We start from the raw sequence: 19146 nt of genomic DNA, 5'->3' as shown, positions 1-19146 counted from the left end.
TTTCTAGTCTAAACCGACCATTATTTTATTGGTAGTTATTTTACAAAATGTTGCAGGCAGCACATTAAAAAACATTTATATTTTTTGCTTACTGATAAATCGCCGTCCTTGAATGAGGCATACGAAAGATCAAGTACTTTTAGCAAATTTGACATTCGGTCATTTTCGTTGAATGACTTAAACATGAACGAAACACCTAAATAGGAAAAAAAATACAAATTACAATTTACAAAGATGAAAATAGGTATTCGTTCAATGTTGATTAGGTTTATATCAGGTAGACTTAAACCTTAAAAATCTGTATGATGTATGATTAAACATTGTTTTTTTTTTATTCCTTTGCTATCACATTCTTTCCTTCTTCATTATACTATGTGTCAGTATAAGACTGTTCTCTCAGGGGGTTCAGTATGTTAGTATAGTTATAGCAATATTTGGCACAAATTACAACCGCCTCCCCAGCAATCTTGAAAAGAGATGTCCATAGATCTGCTTGCAGCACTAATTGTTGTAATGTCATGTAATGCGACATATAGCTCTATTTCATGAAGACCAGAGCGCTGTGGATGTTACACATTTTCATGGTTCCACTGTCTTAACCACTCAGCCAATTGCTTGCAATATGCAATTTCAAGTATAGCAATACAGTATTTGAAAAATGAATTTATTATTAACATAACATAGTTATGGTAACTAAATGCATGCAAATATTGAAAGAAAACCTTTGCTAGTGATGTTTGTTTTCGCAAGTTTAAGGACTGTCAGTCCATCCGGTAACTTAGCAAGGCGGTCACTCAACGCTTGTACACCGCGATCTTCAATGGAATTATTGGACAGGTTTAGATGTGTCAAACAGCATTTGGTGTTGGTTAGCAAAGCTGTATTAAGTCCATGTGCAAATTCCCTACAAAATAAAATAAGTAAAGCAAATATTTATAATTAAAAAATTAAAAATTTTTTTACATATTAATATACTACAATTTTTCTCTCTATTTTCTGTGTGAAAATCAAAGTGAGTGGAAAAAGTTAAAAAAAAAATTTGATAGAACTCATACTTTGGGACCTTCCCAAAAAGGAAGACTTTACTGTAAAACGAAAGAGAAGAAATATATTTTCAAACTAGGAAAAACCTCTATTAACCGGACATCCCTTTTAGAGAGACATCATATTTATTTGCTGGGTCTCAAAGTGGCATGTTTTAACAAACAAAGTCTGATAGAACTCATTCTTTGGGACCCCCTTATTCAGAGGACCTTCCTATTAAAGGTACACTTTCCTGTGAAACGTAAGAGAAGATATATTTAATTTGTTTGTTTCTTTGTGGAGAGCCTCTTGACTGTTATTTTGGTAATCTTGCTTCATTGACTTACATTTGTTCTGTATGTATATTTGTTTTCTATATGGCAAATATGATATAGGATAATGATAAATATGTTTTAACAATAGTAAAAAACACTAGTAAGAGGACATCCCTGTTAGAGAGACACGATTATATTAAGGGGGAACTTTTCTGGGTCCCCTTAATATTATCGTGTCTCTGTCATGCTGGGATTATACCAATCCACAAAACTCACTGTTTCAGATTACAGTCTACAAGCACCAACTTGTTTATGGAAGTTTTCTTCATCACTTGTACAATAGCTTTTGTTAATGCCTCTGTATTCTATAAAACCAAAGAAATATATTTAGTCTATGAAAGAGTATTTGAAATACTTATCTTGTTTTAGAAATATTGGATGCCTTCATTATTGCTCACGATAGATATTACCCAGTACTCTATGCAGAATCATCAGTGTCAACAAGTCCAAGAAAGAAATATTTATAAATCAGATTCTCAATGCTCTGCTTTTCGAATTATTACCTTACCTTTATTTAATTTATAAAATGATTATAAAACTCAATAAAATATCCTTGATCTAATATTTTACAAGTTACTCTTCAACAAAAAACAAAATCTTACAAAGAAGAGGTGGTGGAAACCGTGTTAAACTGCTTATAAAAAAACAAAAAACATGCATTCTATCCAAAAATTGCGAAGCATTCATGATTGATTTTACAAGCAAAAATATAAAAAAGCATTTGTAATGCAATAAAGAAAAATATTTCAACTTCATAATGTGTTTATATACAAACCTTACATATTTTATCAATTAAATACAACATGTTACAGTATTATCAAATAATGTATTAAATAAATCATATAATAGGCATGGTAAAAAATAACTTATAAAAACATTTAACAAAGAAATACTGATTTCAAAGCATTCAAGCAAGAAAGACTGTTTTATTAAAAGCATTTGAACAAAAAAAAAACATAAAAAAGTTTTAATGAGTAAAAACAAGCAGACTATTCCACATACGCTATCTTAAAAGTATACAGTCAAACAGTCATCAGTGCAATATGAATAGCACAGATCTCTTCAGTAAGTATTTTTTTATTTTAGACGATGGAGAGTTAAATAATGGGGCAGTAAACTGTATTCAAATATAGGATGATAAATGAAATAGAGACAGACTTGCATATGCGTTAAGTTTAGTAATATCTAAAGATAAAAGAAAAATAAATGCAAAGAAAGTTGATTAAATACATTACAGTACTGTAACAATGTCATAACACATGCATTCACAGGAACGATTTATTTTATACCTTCTGTTTAATTTCACTTGTTTGTTGAGCATCTTGTCTGGGAAGCTAATATTTAAGTACAAATATGTTGATTATTGATTTGTCAATAAAGTGAGTTTGATTTCAAGTTTGATGCTTTTCACATTTAATTCAGTTCCACTGAAGAAATGAAAAGTCTGTACAGTGGGCCTACATATTACTGTACACATCTTAAAACATGTAGAAACTGTATACTGTTTTACTACTGTTTTACTACTGTTTTTACTACTTGCCATTTCGATATAGTACTTATTAGGTCTATGCCATAAGATACAGCTAAAAAGTACAGGTAATAGGTAAAAGTATCGTTAATATCCAAATATTATTTGAAAGGTCATTAAACAGGTGTTGCACTATTAAGTGAAAGTTAATATGTAATGAAATATCTATATTAATATGTAAACTTGTTATAATGTTAAAGGAATTCTCTTCAGTTGAAGTTGATGAAGGTGTTTTTAATAGATTGCAAGTTATTGTAAAGATGAGAAAGTTATTTAATAGACCTTGGATATCAGATGAATTAAAAAGAAGAAGAAAGGAAGCCAACCATTTTTTTCATATTGCAAAGAAATGACATTGTAATGACATTTTACAATAGTGATTTATCTGATAATGTAAATCCAAGATGTAGGTTTATTGTGATGATGCTTAACTTATGGTAGCATATTTCATGGTGGTGATAACGCAAAACAATGGTTATAGTGTGATGACCATTTGCCACTTTAATGGTGATTTTATTGTCTGTGAGTTTTTTTTTAAAGACCACATTTAGAAAAGGGTTTCGTAGCTTAAGTAAAGTTAAGATGTTTTAAAAGGTACCAAGCTTGATTAGCTCCGGCTATATCTTGGCTACCTTTTGTATTGATTGTTTGATACAATAAAGAAAAAAAGACAACAAAAAAAAAGAATATACATTGTCATTAGGCCATTATAGGCATACACATATAGGTTGTAAACTCAATAACTTCAATTACCAATAAGTAATTAATTACGTAATTAAGGTGTAAGATCCGATGAGCTAAAATATCTTTACAAAACAACAATTTTATTTTTTTTTTAATTTGTTATATTTACTTTTTATTATTTATTTTTTAAGGACTCTTAAAGTTATAAACTATGTTAAACGATGTAAGCAAAGATATTTTTAAAACAACTGGTAAAATTTAAATGTGTAAACATAAAACATATATAAAAAGTCTATCAAACAAATTGTATTGAATGTGTTGGCTACCACCTAGATATGTTGTGGCAGCTGGTTCTACTACGCTTTAGGCTATGATTTTGATTTTCGTTCTTATGTTAAAGTACTAAGTTTTTATTTTAATCAATCAAGCAAATTTAATCTACTACTGGACTATGAAAATATAAACATCATTTTCTTCTGTAGCCACCAAACTCCTTCTCAACCCCACCCCTTCTTCTTTTGGTCTTCAATTCAGTGCTTGCTTACGTTCAAACTTGCACATTATTGGACACAAAATACAAAGTCCATGTAACAATCCTGGCTACAGGCTTGCTGTCGACTTAACACAGGAACATATGAGACAAGCCCACATGTATTAGGTCACATCCCACTCAATGGTATTGACCTACATTTGCAATATCTGTTAAATTATCAGAATCCCGAAAGGATTGGATAAACCCAACAACGGAAGAAGCTAAAAGTCACATGAAAAGCAAGAAATTAGAAAATTTCCACTATTCATAATTATTTTATCTATTAAAGAAATATTGGCTCTATGCTAATTTAAGTTAAATTGTTAATATATCTAAAGAAAATTATTTGCTGAATGTACTGTAATTTTTAAATATGTTCTCGCTATATTAGTTTTCTACAAATCACAAGAATACCTTGTCTACGAAGGCAAAAATGATTATTCAAATTATTATTTTTCTCTGGATAGAAAAGTGTTCAAAAAGAGTTTTTAACTACAAGAGTCTATGGAAGGCCTAACAAGCCAATTAGTCCTAATCAAATTGGTGTAGAAGCTACTTAAACTGCTGGAATGAACTTTATAAATAATAATCTTGTACATAAAGCAAAGTATTGCCTGTTTCGTACAGTACACTATTAGGAAACTTTGCGATTACTGTACAGTACGGTAAACTAACTAAAAGCTATTTTCTACTCAAGAACCAAAACTCCCAAGTCAATTATGAAATGATGATAACATAAAAAGAAAAGAAATTGATTTTGTGATTTTTTTCTTCAGGCTTGAAAAACGTTTCTCTACTTACGCTTTTGCTATGATTCTGTAAGGAAGAAACTTTCATGATTAAATTAAACTGTAAATAACTGTATTTATACTGTTAAAAAAAGGTACTGTAAATAAACTGTACAGTATAATATACAGTAAAAAAATACTGTAAAAAAAAACTGTATACAGTATATACTGTAATAAACTGTATTGGTATTTATATTTGAGAGGTATTGATGGTCGTAACTGCAGGTCATAGGTCGTTCAGCCCACGAAATTCAGAAAAAAGAAGGTCGGCAAAAAATTGCCGACCTTAAATTCGCCAAGGTCGGCAGTCTCGGCAGTTCTAAAAATAGAAAATTCACCCCAACCCAAGGCCTAAACCTCTTGCTAACCTAAAAGGCCTAGCTAGGCCTAGCCTCCCTATGTTATGCAAAAAGAACTAGCAAAATTAACTTTAAAAAAATATAAAAACCTAACACTAAAATCTACAAGATAAATTCTATTTGATAATTAATTGCTGAACATCATGGTTCTGGAGCCAGCCGTACACAGAGCATAGTTGCTTGCTTGGCATAACAGGGTATTCCCCTACACAGGTGGGTGGCGCGCAGCGCTGTGCCCAGCCAGCTTGGTTGATAGGAAAGCATGCAGCTCACACACAAAATGATGTAATGGTTGAGTGAATTCAGGGATCATCTTAATTCCATGGTTTGTTAACTAAACACAACATGGTGGTGAATATGCCTGTTAAAATTTCAATGATACGATCCCTTAAAGTACCATGTTGTTGCTAGGAGGCTTGAAAGGAGGGATCTAGCCTAGTTTCTAGGTCGGCAATCTCTTGCCGTCCTCTGACAATTTAAGGTCGGCAATAAGGTCGGCAATTGCCGATTGCCGACGTGAAATTCATGGGCTGGGTCGTTTATGTGTATCCTTCAACCATAGAAGAGTTATTTAGAATTCCTCCATACTTCAACCAACATGATTAGTGGTGAATGAATTACTAAGAAGAGATTCAAAGATTTCCTAGTATTGGGGAGTAAAACAGGATGAGCCCTGCACTGAATCCGCATGCCTTAACAATATGCGGTAAATTTGCCATACAAAATGTATGTATAATTAATTGTAAACTCTATTGATATTATGATTAAAATGAACTGTAAATATGTCCTTGTTTTCATGATATTTGAGAAATATGTTTACAAGTCAAAACACTATTGATCCTGTGTTTTCTAATTATCAAGAATTTATTTCCTGATATATATTGATTCAACTGTGAACAACAGTATATACTTGCTTAATTGACAAGCTTATAGCTTAATATGACCCTTTTATATGAATAAAAAAAGATGAATGAGTTTAAAATTTAAATACTTTTGCAACAATACTACAAAATTTGAAACTGTCTATCAGACAGTAGGGTTATGAAGTACAGGAATCAATAGGAAGACAAGAAGTTTTTCAGGCTGTGTATGTCTCAGAAGATAACAACTTTTTTTAAACAAATTTTTAGTAGAATAATATGTTAAATCAGAACATTTTTTTACACAACTTTCCATACTTTAACATCATTAATCTTTGTTGTTCTAAAGTTTGCAGTATCATGTCACCTTATATGTAGTTCTGAAAAGAACTGTTTTCACGCTGCTGCTATAGCCAGCTACGTCCCATGAGGACTACTCATTCATAAGCTAAAGCAAGCAGCAGTTATAGTATCTAAGGCCGACAGTTTTGCGACTTTGTAAACTTGACTATAATTTATAGATCCCAGCTGCTGGACCCAAAAAACTTCCGGGGGGGGAAAAGAGAGTCTATGAGGGCTCACGGTTGAACGAATTTGGATTCTCGCCCTTTGATTGATTGACACGGATCAACAGACTGGGAAGAATTTTCGTTAAGTCACTTTGTCTCTAGAGGGTATTCAGTTGCATGCCAACAGGTTGAGGTCACACACACACAGCACAATAAAGTTCAAAATTGACCAATGTTTTTAAATGGGCATGTGAATCATAATTAAAGAACTATCTTTGACTTGTATGTATTTTTGCGATTAAAGGACATCTTTTTAATAATTAATCATAAATATGTCTGAAGAAAGAACAATGATTAATTTCAAAATGTCGAGCAGCGTTTTTTGTAAGAAATATTTCTTGTTTATTCTGGAAAAACTCAATAATTCTTTTCAGAACTACATAGTGGTGTACTGTAAACTTTCTATCAACATAATTATTTCGTGATGCAAACTGCAATACCATTTCATACAAATCAAACACAAAGTGAAAAAAAAGCATCATTTCTAATGTGGATCTAGTATATTGAAGTATCAGTTGTTATTAACAAGTTTTTCTTTCAGTATCTGAATGTAGCGGGTTTATGAACCTGGAGTTTTTTTCTAGCTATATACCAAATCATTTTTATAAAAATTTTATGCAAATCATACTTGGTTTGCACACAAAATTGTTGATCAGTAGTGTTTTTGTGAACAAAAAAGTTCCGGGTTTTCTGGTAAAGTATCAGCAGTGTTCCGGATGCTTAAAAATATACATAGTCATACACAGATATGTTAAGTGATTTTAAATTGTTATTCCACACAATACATTTGGGATATATGTGATAAGTAAAAGGATTATTAGGTCATGAATGTCAACTGCTCTAGGCAGTAACAGAATTTACCTTTACTAAGTCATTGAAACCCTGATGGTTATGAACTGTGTTCATAATGCGTTGATATACTAAGCCCTCAATGTATAATGAATATTAATATCCCTTAGTTGTGCAATATGAGATAGGGATTTAAGACAGAGGAGATGGGAAGATTAGGAACAGACAGCTATACAAAAAGTAGATTCTACAAAAAAAAGAAGGAACCCTTAGCAGGTATTTCAAATCATCCTCATGGAAAAAAAAATGTTCCATTAAAAAATAAAAGACCTATATATTATAATAATTATTTTTACTAAACTTTGCCTTTTACTGTACTTGACATGCAGCAATTGTAGCATTTTCTCTGATTTTTGCTCTTGACTTTGCCGCAGGCATACAGTACATACTCTACTTTTAAACTGCCCGAAAAAGCTTTTCTTAAGCCTTAAAATTCTTCAAACATTTTTTTAAAGCAAACTTTCTTCATGCTTATTTTGAGCTAATCTTTACTTAAGCGCAAATATAATGCTACAAGGAAGTCCAGACTTACCAGTTTAATTTTAAGACTATTCGCTGAGAGTTGATTGAAAAAGGTGTTATGCTCTAAAGACGCAATGATTGGAGTCAAATCCCTAGAAAAATGAATGAATATAATTTAATTCAGTATCTCCTAAATATGTTGATTTCTTTTGATTGACTTGAAATTTATACTTCTCTAGTTTAGTTTTAACTACTGTATGTAATATTAATTCATATTCATATTTTGTTTAAGGATCATGTCAATTTTATTCAAATGCAATTACTGCAGAAACTACATTGTTTTTACTGTTATAACATATTATGATTTTATTATTTTTACTTTAATTAAATCATGGAAACTAAGGTCCGGTTTAAAAATACGGGCGATTGTTTCACTACTGATAATGTTTCCACATTGTAGGCATGGATATACAAAGTTGCTGTATAGATAGCCCAGTATAAATATATATTTCAATCAATTAATCATAGTAGAACTATGTTTGACATGTTTTCTAATGTTAAATTTGACAATCTTACCTTGGATTGAGATGATCAAAATCATTCAGACAAAGGTCTTTACAATTCTGTGACAGGTATATAGTATCAATATCCTAAAAAAAATAAAAACATCATTATCTATTTCTTATTAAAGCTTGGATTTTATTTGGACTCAAGACAACGAATGAGTTGACCAATCACAAGCAACAGTTTGAATGATCCATCGCGCTGTGATTGGTCAAATTGCTTGCGGTGCCCGTATGTCTTGATGAGTTGCGTACAAGTGGGAACCAAGCTTTAATGGAGTTGTTTTAGAATATATTAGAACACTATCATGAAGACCTCAAATCAATTTGAGATAAGAGTGATGACCAGTCCACGGTACATGGTTGGAAATACTGAGGTTAGATGGTCTGGAAAGGTAGTCTTATAAATATTAATTTTTGAATGAACGAAAAACATTTCTGCAGAAACTACAAGTAAAATCTTAATCACCAGACTCCTTCTGGTCATTTATCTACATTCCTTTACCATATTACATAGGGAATATGAAAGGATTAACATTTATTTATTCTCAATGAATTACAAACACTATATCCATCAGCTTAGCTACTTCGAAACATGAAAGTAGATTATAAGATTATGCCATTTCAGATACTCACCCAAGCAACTTCAGGCATGTACGTGAGTCTCATATAGTCACACATACAAGCATACATCCGTGAAAAACCATCACAGGGGCCGACATCAGTTTGAGGCGAGTTATCCAACTTGTTAAGCTTCTCCAGAAAATCCATCTGTCGTTTATTCGGTTCCAGTTGGAAATTAATTATCAATCTCCTTTAAAACAAAAAACAAAGGATATTTACTTGCTGTGATAATCTCAGAGTAAGAATTTTCTTCAGTAAATTTAATAAAACAAAAGTAATTTTCATGACTTTCATTCTTAGTCATACCTAAAGGTTAAAGGTCACTGTTAATCCCAGGGTTGCATCTATGGAGATGCCTGGATGACATCATCATGCAGATACAGTTTATAATAGCCAGGAGGAATGTGACCAATGTATTAACTTAAAATGTCACAAAGTCAGATAGTAAATATCAATAAACATACTGAATATAAATCACTTAATTATTTATTAGCAGACTAGTTGTGAAATGTGAAGTCAGAATGTAATCTTTTGTACTACTAGATACTATTAACAAGAAATATTTCTTACAAAAAACATCGCTCATCTGAAGGTAACTACCATCTAAAATGCATCTCAATATTTATCAGCAAATGTTTTGATAGACTCTCTTTTCACGGACAGGGGGGGGGGGGGGGGAGCAAATTCCCAGTCTGAGTTTCCAAATACTCATTGTTTTCTGCTGTAGTAAACTATAAGCTACCGCATATCCTAATACTTTAGAGCGAAAAAATCAAAACTTACAAGATAGGTGTTTTTGGGAAGACTTTTTTGAGAGATGTCGTTAAATAATCAATCACGCTGTCTGTATCTTCAAGATTAGATGTTGACACGTTTACTACCTTGCCGTTTTCTAAAACAAATTTCAGCTAAAAGAAAGAAAACGATAAATGTATTATTATCTAATCTATCACGAATAATTCTTTTAAAAAATATATATTTTTCTGGTTTCAATAGGTCCTACCTAAAAACAGCAGTCAAAGATTAAAATTGTATTACAAAATATAGACATTTAAAATATATTACATTACAAATAACAATTACGGTACATTAATATTTACAAACCTCAAAAATGTGTTTCTATTTTTGGTGGTACAGTACTACTGTATATATTTAGATTAAAAAAAAATGTTATTTCAATTTATTCAGGTCCACACTCAATTCACTTATTAATTAATTAATAAATATATTTTTTTTGTGTAAGTGAATACTGATGAGTACAATTCTAGTTTAAGAACTGAAAAAATCAAAACCAAATAAGTATAACTAATTTAATACATCCATCAATGGAATACAAATACTTCCTGAATACCATTGGATAATATAATATCAAAAGGGAATTTACCACCAAAATCCAAATAAAGTAGTTTATAATTTGATATATAAACACCTCATCAAAATCTACTTAAGAACTATTGATCAGATAGTGGAAGAATGGAACTTTGATAGACTGGGTGTATGAACTACTAATTGTATTATAGTTCATCAGTTTCAATTTTTGGCTGCTACTGTACAAAAAAAACCCATCCAACAGTAAAAGCGGGTTTTTTATTAATAATCCAAAGTTGAGCTGAATGGTATGGCACCATAAAATTGTATAGCCTTAACTTCGGCACATGGTCAAGCATATAAATTTCTCTTTGGTTCGCATGCCTCAAACATTATATCTGGTGGTAGCACAAGTCTCAGTAAAGAACAAAACAGAAGGTCCTGTGTACACATGGCTCGTGTGTGCCTGAAACACCCCGAATATCTTTCAGAAGAAAAGGATCAAACATCAGAAGGATAGCTAAATAGTTGGTGACCTCAAATCTATATGTCAACGACATTATGCTTTGAAATCATCAGATTCATTGCCTAAAAATACCTCATTTGGATGAGCAATTACCATTCAGTTACTGTATTTAACGTTTGTTTTTATTGTTTTACTGCACACATACATTTACAATGAAAGAAAGTGTGCAGAAGGAGGCTAAAGTCATGGCCACCAGATTAAAATTTAAAAAATATTAATTATATAAAATATTGGACAACAACAACTACCATAATAATATTAAGAAACGCTGTTATACACTATACAAATAATTCAAATGAATGAAACCCTTCCTTTGTATTATTCATAAAAAAATTATTATTATTCTGCCATTCGATTGATTTTTTGTGAATTTTTATTTACTTATAGCGAATTATTTTTTCACCTGAAGTACATCAACAATTAAATGTGACAAATCTGGCTATAAAAACAGTTGTAAAATAAAATGAAACACACTTTGTGTTTAATTAATTCATCAAGCTTATTTAGATAGCTGCTGGTTGTCATAATAAGTAGATACAATAAGGTTCAACACGCTTGTTCTATTAATTCAATTTTAATTTCTTATTGAATATGATTAACCTCTGTTAGGAGATTTACATGTTGCTGTATCATGTTAAATTAAATTCATTGTATAGCATTATTTAATATTAAACTTATAACCTGGAGTGCCATAAGAACAAACAAAAGAAGACACTATAGGCATATTTCTGTTATGTACCTTGGGTGGTCCTGAAGTCATTTGAAATAAAGTGTAAAGTAATGACAAAAATACATTCACTTGTACAGTATTTTGAATATTTGTATCAGGCTCATTTCAACTGTCAAAAAATATACTTAAAATACCATATTTAAATAATGTATATTTTTTGGAAGCAAAAAAAGATTGATAACATTTACCTTTTTGTCCTTTTCAGATGCAATTCCTTTAATCTCCAAATAGTTGAAGTCATGTTCAATTCCCTGTTGGAGAAATAGATCTAAATTATTGTTTTGAATAACATTACAATAAACATAAATGAAATTATCATACAATATTTATTGGATAATGTCTTAAAAGGTTAATACAAATAAAGATTCATTCAGTTGCTTAAGGAACTTTTAATTTGCAAAATGTCATATTTTTATATTTTAAAATTACAAGCGGTATTAAATTGTTTGCTTAGTTTAAATGTAGTATTTTATTGGAAAAATTCTATAAAATTATAATTTTTAGCTGATTTGCTGTTTTTTCATTTATACGCATCTGCTTCAAGAATTTTCCCCTTTTCTTTGTTTAAATCAATTTTGTAATTATAACTGTTAATTTTGTTGTATTTATCTACTTTATTTAAAAAGAAAATAAAAGAAGTTGTCATTGTCATATTATACAGTACAACATTTTAAAAAATAAAAATTATATTAATAATAGCTTTACTGTATACTGTAGTTTTTTCATGTTTAATATTTTTATAACGTCTTATTAATGTAAATATGGTTATAGCATACAGTTTAGTTTATAATATGATTTTTGCTGCCATAAAAATAATAATAAAAGACCATAAATAATGAAATATTAATTATACAGTACACAAATATATAATTATATTCTACATAAACAAATTAATAATTAAAAACTATTATTATTAATATTCTTTTATTGAGTGTCAATTTTCTAATAGTATTTATTATTAAACTGAAAAGAGTTTAATACCAACAATTTGAAATGTTGTCTTTTTTTATGATCATAATTATCAATCAGGGGAGGGAGAGCGATGGCAGCTAGTGTGAACTACATTTTGATATCTATTTTTGAAAGTTATTAATATTAGTGCTAACCGTTTTAAATAAAATCCTGCATCCGCCCAAGACAATCATGTACAGTAGTATCATGGATTTTTTAAATATGTTTTTAGATTAAGTATTTATAAAGTGTTATAATTAAACATTTAAAGATGATATGTTGAGTGTAAGATATTAACTTATTTCCCTGAGATAAACACACTTAAAGTACTGTACAAACTTACAGTGTATAATGGGGATACCCCTATCATCAATGAGTAATACACAGTTGTCGCTGAATCACAATTTTAATAGATCTGAGCTCATGGATCGGAAATTGTTAACACAAAGTTTAATCATTTCAATGACTTTGTATAGATATCTAGGTTTTATGATGAAAGACTATAAAACAATCCATTTAAAGAGTAATAAATTAATTAATTAATTATGATTTATTAATTAATTAATTGCAACAAACAAATTAGCAATAAGACATACTGTAATGTATGTCCCAAAAGGTTGTTTTTTTATAACAAATGTCTATGGCGTTGGCATTTTAAACTAAAATGAAAAAAATATATCAGAGTGGTTTTTATACTATTATTTTTAAATGTGTGAAGTGGTATCCCAGAGTTGCTGTCACTGTATATTTAGAGATAGTGTACCATGTATAACTATAAGAAAAATAAATGTACAATAACAAGTTTTAAATACTTACATGTTTGCCTGATTTCATTGGTAATATCACAAAGACACGAAGCGCTGTCAAAGCCTAAAACGAAAACAATTAATAATCAGATTAATAATTATAAAAACCAATATACTTTGTTTACATAATGGAAGAAATAAAGGATTAAGATATCAGGCAATATGTTAGTTGAGACATCATTAACAATTATGTTTTGTTGTTTGAACTTGGAATGTGTACAGAATTCATGACTTATGAACCTAGAAAGCATAATGATGAACATACAATGTTCACATACTGATTTATGTTGCATCCATGTTTAACCCCAAACAGTATTTAAGCATGGTTATCATGTAATTAAATACACCCACACCCCTTTGAGTAGACTTGCCCCAAGTCTGTATTGTTTTTTATTTATTTGTTTTATTTCGGCCGCGATTTTTGTCTGAAAATACACAAAATCAAGTAATACACGTATGAAACGCCATATGTGCAAAAATATTTATATTTTTACTAATATTAAGAAAAAACTCCGTCTGGAGCCCAGACTACCCTTTGAGTTATAGTAGGCAGATACTGTAGCACTGGTCTCATAGAGACGATGGTTTTTACTGTTCATTTATTATGAAATTAATTCAATTATTGTTTATTGTTATGCAATTCAATTCATGGTAAAAGTTAAATTTTCAAATTAAAGGGTCGTAAAGAATTGCCTTGATGCTCAAATTGCTCAAAACTATACTGTAGATAGATGCCTGATGCATGGCAAAGTAGGGGGAAACTACAGTAACATGGTGTACAGTGGTACATTTTGTTATGATTTCTCTCCAACATGGCTAGCATTTTGGGCTGTGATTAATTTTGAGCTGTTGGAGTTGTCAATCTGTTAGATGTATTTTCAACTATTATAGTATCTATAATGAAATAAACAATAGTTACGTAAATAACAAACAAATACTGTAAATATAACCAGTCACAGTACAGTATGTCTCTATATAATCTAAACAAAATTGGGACATTTTTTAAAGCATTCAATGCAAATCTACTCTGTTAAATGAACCATGAAAATTATGCAAATCAGTTATATTCATCAGAGAACATTACCAAATATGGATATAAATCCAGTTACTATAGTAACAAAGACCCTTTTAATGACAGAGGACAATTTGAATTCTAATTATACAGTCATTGTATCAGATAAGCGTAATCTTATTCTCCATTTGCTTGTTTATTTATTTTTGGATAGTTTCCTAATTTCCTTATTTTATAGCTAAGTCAGACCAGGGAGTTCCCTGGTCAGACAAAACCTATATGTTTATCAGTCACCAAATATAATAATTTAGGCCGTATAAAAAAAATATTTTCTCAAAAGTCTCGGTGGTGGGGTCTTGTTTCCTAATATCAAGGTAGGAATATATCACGTGGCTAAAATACTGTGTACAATACAACAGAATAAACAAATAGTTATTATTACGATCAACCAACTTTATTCATTACAGTTCACTGTATGTCTACTCATTGCATTCGTCATTTTTGCAATAAATAGAAAAAAAGAAGAAAAATCATTAGGGCCGATTACTTGTGTAATTAATTTTTGTATCAGATTAGATGCCCTTATCAATAATCTACATGTACCAAGTTCCAAAAATGTAATTTGTCTTTATATTAAATTTGTTAATGGTTCTATAATAACTACTGTTTGATTTATTAATAAACATCAATTTAAACTGACTCTTATCTGTATATGTACTGTTAGTAATTTTTTAAACATATTGCATTGCTTAATGATCATAGACTATTTAGCAGACAAAAACAAATGTTCTCTCATACAGTATGTTAATTAAAAATAACCGAACATAACTGTACCCCATCATTATAGTATCAGAAAATCATGACAGGAATGTATTCCTATTTTATTTCTCGTCAATTCAGCATAAAGAATAAGGATCTAGACTACAGTATGTTCTCATAGTCAAAGCATTGATAAAAGGCAATTGAAATATTATAACAAAAGGGTGTGATTGTATTAAAATGCCATTAGTCATTGAAACAACAATGTAGAAAGATCATATATAAACTTTGAATTTTGTCATGAAGTGCTATAGTGTGTTCAAATAGACATTATATTACTATACATAAGGGAGGATTCAGATGCATAGGAAAAAAAGGGAGGGGCAAGAGAGAAAGGTAGACTAATATAATAGTGTAGTGGAGCTGTAGCTTGGTGGTTAATGGCTTCCAATCCCAAGGTCAAATCCTGAACTAGTACTATGGTTGTAAACTTCCTACTCTTTCAACTCCTCTCCCTGAGCCTCAAAATGAGACTTAGACTGAGTTTATAAGCATGATAAATTATTAAATAGTTTATCCATCCTATAACTGGTTGGATACGTATGAAATAAGAAATAATTGAAGTTTATTCCAAAAAATAGCCAGTGCTGCTGAGCTGCTTGATCCCATACCAGAGAAAATTGTATAACTAATGAATGGTTGTTGCAGGCAAGTTTTTAGAGAATCTGGTTCTGGGCGAGTCACATGTACTGAACAAATGTCAATTGTGGTACTTTACTATATAAATAACTGTACATAAGTTAAAGTTCTTGTACTTTGCAGAAGCCACAATGGGACAATTGGACACATTTGATTGAGTAACTATAGCAGGACTGATATTCACCATACCTGTCGCTAAATAATAGCAACCGCAACAAATATCTTGACTATAGGCAAAGGACAAACAAGCAGGACTTTTAAACACATGATCACTTTTGACAACTCCACCCACTGTGAAATGTGTATACAGTGTTCTGTTAACCATAAAAGGAACCAATGATGACGATTGAAAAAAAAAAATTTCAATTGACTTTAATATTTATAATATTATACAAATTGACATACAGTAACAATACAACTTATTGTGTTTCTTATGTTGTTAGAGAGTATACTGTATGACATCTGAGTCAAAATGGTAATATTAGTTTCACATCTCCTCCCTCTCATTCTCAATGTGCACTGTCTGTAGCTCTTCATTCAGACGTTACTTCCACCATGTCTTGAAAAGAAATTATGCTGGTTTGAGGATATTCCAATTTTCTAAGGACATATCATTATCAGTAGTACAGTATGTTCCAGGCATTTAACAGAAATATTATAAATATAAATTAAATGTATACAGCACAGTATTATTATTTTTATAAATAAATTAAATAAAAAACATTTTGTGGATAGATAATGGTGTTTATTTACTGTACACGTATGTTCAAGGATCATTTCTAGAATGTCATTACAAATTTGTCATGATTATATTTATTTTATTCCATTTCCTTCCTTCAAAAAATACAAGGTTTTACAAGTTACAAGGGCACTACTTGTATTAAAGGGTTTAAACATGGAGGCTCCATGGTTTAGGTACACCTTGAAAATAGCACTGGCCTATACAGAATATAGAATGACAATGTGCTGCGTAAATTGTGGAAACATAGTATTCATGGTAAACTATAAGAATGATCAGTATTTTTGTTCAATTTTATGATAAAGGAAATAGACCATTTGGTACCATGATAAAGAAGCCTGTACTAACAGTAGGTCTAGACCCAAAAAATAGCCAATCTACATTAAAGGTAACACAATCCAACAGAATGAGTGCTGAACTTGTACCAGGATAAACCAACAATAGCCCATGTTCTTTAGAGAGAGGGATTTAATACAAAAGTTGAAAGTTCCTAGAGCATGATGCTCTATCCTTGTACCATAATGAAACAGTTTGCCACCACTCCCTTATGTAAAAATGTTTCAACGTACTGTCCACTATGATGAGCACACAAAATTGATTTGCTTTTAAAAAGGCATGCCTCAATTACTGTATGCTTTCCAAGGCCCAATAAAATGAACAAAAAAAATCTATTTTGAACAATTATAAAAAAAAGAAATTTTCATTTTATAAAGATTTCTTTAGACCGATATGTAAGTCTAGCAGTATGCACGATTACACATCCAGTAATTATTAAGCCAATTGCCCAGAAAATAAATGGTGTAAACTGCATCGATTATACAACACACCATTACCATATAATATTCTTGAGCTCTGTCTATTCATCAAACTAGTTTGACAAAAAAAATGTGATGTGCCCAAATATGGTAGTGATATGCTCAAATATGGTAGTGGGATGACATCATCATCCATATATGGGCACATCACATGTCAAACTAGTTTGATCATGTAGACAGAGCTTAAGTCTTTCTTATTTGTGAACATTACGATAGTACATACTGGGACCATGTCAAAATGATTCTAAGAAGAACCATATTCTCTTGCTCAATAGAAACACATGTATTATGTAATGAAACTACAGAGTAATAATGGTTGTTTTGTTTAAATAACAATTTAAATAATTGTTTATATTAGTCAATTGTAGTTTGTACATTTACATTGTGATACTATTGTTGTGCAATTTAATGCATATTTTAAACAATTACATTTTTATTACAGTTTGAAACTATCTTGCATATGATTATTAATATTATTGCATGCAAAATGATAAAGAAATGCTACTGCTAAATCCGACGAGCGTTTGATTCAAATCTCACGAACGTCAAACACAATGCGCCACACACCCTCACAAAATCAAGAGGATGACGAATTGGCAATTTAAAAAATATGAAAATTAACCAAGTTGCTCAATGTTGCCACACTTTTCTCATCATTTTTAGGAGATACTCAAAAAAATAAAAATCTTATCTGCCATAATAAATAATGCATATCCTAATATTTTAAAATATGCTGCAATATTTATAATGTATTGCATTGTTTTTCTTTCTTTTCACCAACATCTGGTCAATACTCAATAGTTTTAATATGGTGCACAAGTCATTGTTTTTTAGAAGTGAAAGGAATTCAAAACAGTAGCCAAATAAACAAACAATACAGCATGTGAATTTTACAAATGGTGATCTTTGGTGTACATTCGTATCCATGGATTCTTATTTAGAAAATGTTTCATGAGAGAAGCATTATTGCGGAGTATTTATCAATCATTTTGCTTATTGTCTAATACAGTATAATTTAGGGATCATTTCAACATTATTCTACTGCAGCCAGTAATAATAATAATAATATCCTGGATTTATATAGCACCTAATGTTGTGAAACCTCTAAGCGCTGAATACTATTACCCCAGATATTTTTCCTGATCAAACATGTATGGAAACATACACCCATAATGCAGCTAGTAATCAGCGCAAAGTTGTGTCTTGATCTAACCGGGTTCCCATTTATACACCTGGGTGGAGTAAAGGCAATATACTACAATGTGCAAAGATTAAAAGAAGTTGTCATTGTCCCATAATTTGTTTAGAAGATTTTGAAGCAGTCACTGCTATAAACAGTCGTGTATGATTGCCCAAAAAAGCATACATAATAATTACATATTATTAGATTAAACATAAAAAAACTAAATTTATTTACTGCACTAACTGCAGTAGAATAATTTGACATGGTCCCTAAGTTCATCCTGCACAACCAGACTGGTTTGCATTTTTACCTACCAATATTCCACTTTCAATTTTTCCTTGTTTATTTTCTGATTTAACAGACTTTACTAATCCATGCTGGAATTTGTCTTTTAGTACATCCCGTACAATTTCTAAACGAATGGAAAAAAGAAAAACTAAAA

At 30.5% G+C, this 19146-nt stretch overlaps 1 protein-coding gene across 3 annotated transcripts in view; it reads right to left on the bottom strand.

The window, feature by feature from the left end:
* LOC140057122 (capping protein, Arp2/3 and myosin-I linker protein 3-like) overlaps positions 1-9271 on the bottom strand; it is a 35947-nt gene extending 26676 nt beyond the window's left edge. Inside the window, exons 1-8 of one of the 3 annotated variants that reach the window (XM_072102663.1) lie at positions 9189-9271; positions 8566-8639; positions 8060-8141; positions 4904-4918; positions 2648-2692; positions 1575-1663; positions 723-904; positions 93-196 (exon numbers count right to left, since the gene is read on the bottom strand). In XM_072102663.1, coding sequence (XP_071958764.1) covers positions 93-196; positions 723-904; positions 1575-1663; positions 2648-2692; positions 4904-4918; positions 8060-8141; positions 8566-8639; positions 9189-9245 — 648 coding nt within the window. In that variant the 5' untranslated portion in view covers positions 9246-9271. The remainder of the gene's footprint in view (positions 1-92; positions 197-722; positions 905-1574; positions 1664-2647; positions 2693-4903; positions 4919-8059; positions 8142-8565; positions 8640-9188) is intronic. The other 2 variants (XM_072102664.1, XM_072102665.1) reach the window with 2 other exon arrangements.
* Positions 9272-19146: the final 9875 nt, after the last annotated feature.

The sequence above is a fragment of the Antedon mediterranea genome, chromosome 8 (assembly GCF_964355755.1).
Source record: "Antedon mediterranea chromosome 8, ecAntMedi1.1, whole genome shotgun sequence".
Lineage (NCBI taxonomy): Eukaryota > Metazoa > Echinodermata > Crinoidea > Comatulida > Antedonidae > Antedon > Antedon mediterranea.
The sequence above is the reverse complement of the archived record's forward strand: the minus strand, read 5'-3'. Positions and strand labels throughout refer to the sequence as shown.